General features: G+C 42.5%; 1 protein-coding gene across 1 annotated transcript; it reads right to left on the bottom strand.

Moving 5' to 3' along the window:
• Nucleotides 1–1198: 1198 nt before the first annotated feature.
• EMWEY_00046350 (hypothetical protein) lies at nt 1199–2451 on the bottom strand (the record flags this gene model as incomplete). The annotated part of the gene is made up of 4 exons (XM_013483110.1): nt 1199–1213; nt 1528–1623; nt 2167–2300; nt 2446–2451. Coding segments are annotated over 4 exons (251 nt in total), but the record flags the coding sequence as incomplete, so codon positions are not given.
• Nucleotides 2452–2500: the final 49 nt, after the last annotated feature.

Genomic DNA, 2500 nt, shown 5'->3' with positions numbered 1-2500 from the left:
GGTTTAGAGTTCAGCATTTAGGTTTGGGGATTTAGGGTTTGGGATTTAGGGTTTAGGGTTTAGGGTTTAGGGTTTAGGGTTTAGGACCTGGGCTGCATGGGTAGAGGTAAGTAATTCCCTTAATGCTGCTGCATCTTTATCTTTTTGCTGCTGCATTGTTGCTATTTCTTCTGCATGCTTTTTCTTCATTGCTGCTTCTGCTGCTGCTGCAGCAGCAGCAGCAGCAGCATCAGCAGCAGCAGCAGCAGCAGCTAGTGCCTCCTTCTTCTCCTCCTCAAATTTCTCCCTCTGTTGCTGCAGCTGCTGCTCATGACTTGCTGCTGCTGCTCTGCTGCTCGCCTCTCCTGCAGCAAGTGCTGTCTTTAGGTCTGTTAGCTGCTGATGCAGCTCCTCTTGCTGCAGCAGCAGCAACAACAACAACAACAGCAGCAGCAACAGCAGCAACACGAACAGATGCAGCAGCAGCAGCAGCAGCAGCAGCAGCAGCAGCAGCACAACCGCAGCAACTACAGCAGCACAACCACAGCAGCTACAGCACCCCAACCACAGCAGCACAACCGCAGCAGCAGCAGCGGCAGTAACAACAGCAGCAGGAGCAGGAGGAGCAGCAACAGCAGATAAATTACCTGATTCTTTGTATTATAAATATCCTGATTAAGTTGTTGAATAAATGTATCTTTTTCTTCTATTTGCTGCTGCAGCAATTTTAATTTAAATAATAAACTTTGCTCAATTTGCCATGATTCTCTGCTTTCTTTCTCGTGTCTTCCTTTGCTGCTTATTAATTCCTTCTCTAATGCTGCTGCTCTTGCTGCTTCTTGCTGCAGTTGCTGCTGCATACTCCTTGCACGACGAATACTATCCTATTCATTTATTATATACATATTTATACACACACAAAAAAAAAAAATTAAAAAATTAGGGTTTAGGGTTTAGGGTTTAGGGTTTAGGGTTTGGGTTCCTATTACTTAATATTCAACATACAAAACACAAACAGACAACAGAGTGTACGATTTGTTGCAGCTGCAGCAGCACCAGCAGCAACAGCAACAGCAGCAGGGGTACCTCTTCTGTTTGTCTTGTTTTCTGCTCTGCTTCTTCCTTGCTGCGGGTAAGAGCAGCAATATCTGCTGCTGCTGCCCTGAGGGTTTCTTCCTTTTGCTGCAGTTGCTGCAGCAAACCCTCCTCTGCTGCTGCTTTATCCAATAACTTCCTGTAAGCAAACCCTAAACCCTAAACCCTAAACCCTAACGTTATAAACCCTAAGACTCACGTTAGCTCCCCAAGGTAAAGGAAACAGGCACGAGTAGAAGCTCAAGCTTTTTTCAAGGGTTTAGGGTTTAGGGTTTAGGGTTTAGGGTTTAGGGTTTACAGACTTTTCGAGTTCTTGTACCAAAGAAGATTTCTCTTTCTTTTCTTTCTCCAACATTTCTATTTGTTCATGGAGCTGCGCATGCAGGTAGTCCTCAACAATATTAGGGTTTAGGGTTTAGGGTTTAGGGTTTAGGGTTTAGGGTTTGGAGGTACCTGACGAAGTGCTGCTGCTGCAGTTGCATCTTTTTCTGCTGCCTCCCGACGAGCAGAGAGAAGCACTTCTTCTACTCTCCCTTTTGCGCTGCTCTCCTGCATACCGTAAACCCTAAACCCTAAACCCTAAACCCTAAACCCTAAACCCTAATTCCTTATCCGAAACCCCAGCAGCAGCCCATAGATTCAAACCCTAAACCCTCAAACTCTAAACCCTAATTGTCGTTAGTTGCAAACATAAAACCCTGGGGGTTTAGGGTTGAAAGGCATAAACCCTAATAGAACGGTAACCCTAACTATAAACCCTGATTATAAACCCTAAACCCTAATTATCTGACCGTTTCCCTGAGTTTATTAATAAAATCTTCGTTTGCTTTTTGTGCATTTTCTTCTGCAAGTTTTGCCTTTTGTAGCTGAAAAATAAATACAGATTGAAGGGTTTAGGGTTTAGGGTTTAGGGTTTAGAGTTGAAGGTTAAGGGTTTGAGCTCCTTGTTGTAGGGTTTATGATTTAGGGTTTAGGGTTTATTGTTCATGGTTGAGTGTGTGTATTGTAATCTTCTGAATATTATATGAACCATCAAATTTTAGGGTTTAGGGTTTAGGGTTTAGGGTTTAGGGTTTAGGGTTTAGGGTTTACTAATTGTTGTAAGATATCTCTTTGTTTCTCTGATTCTTGCAATTGTTGTTCCTTATAAGAAATAATTGCCTTTAATTTTTCTTCTGTTTCTTTTTGTCTTTCTGCATAATTTATTGTTGTTTCTTCTAATAAACCTAAATATACATAAACCCTAAACCCTAAACCCTAAACCCTAAACCCTAAATAACGTTCAAGTGGTCTTGGGCATCAGGAAACATCATTTAGGGTTTAGGGGTTTGCCTTAACCCCAAGAATATCCTAAACCCTACCAAACCCTACCAAACCCTACCAAACCCTAAACCCTAAACCCTAAACCCTTGGGGTTATATATATT

This window comes from Eimeria maxima, genomic scaffold (assembly GCF_000499605.1).
Source record: "Eimeria maxima Weybridge genomic scaffold, Emw_scaff959, whole genome shotgun sequence".
NCBI lineage: Eukaryota > Apicomplexa > Conoidasida > Eucoccidiorida > Eimeriidae > Eimeria > Eimeria maxima.
The sequence above is the reverse complement of the archived record's forward strand: the minus strand, read 5'-3'. Positions and strand labels throughout refer to the sequence as shown.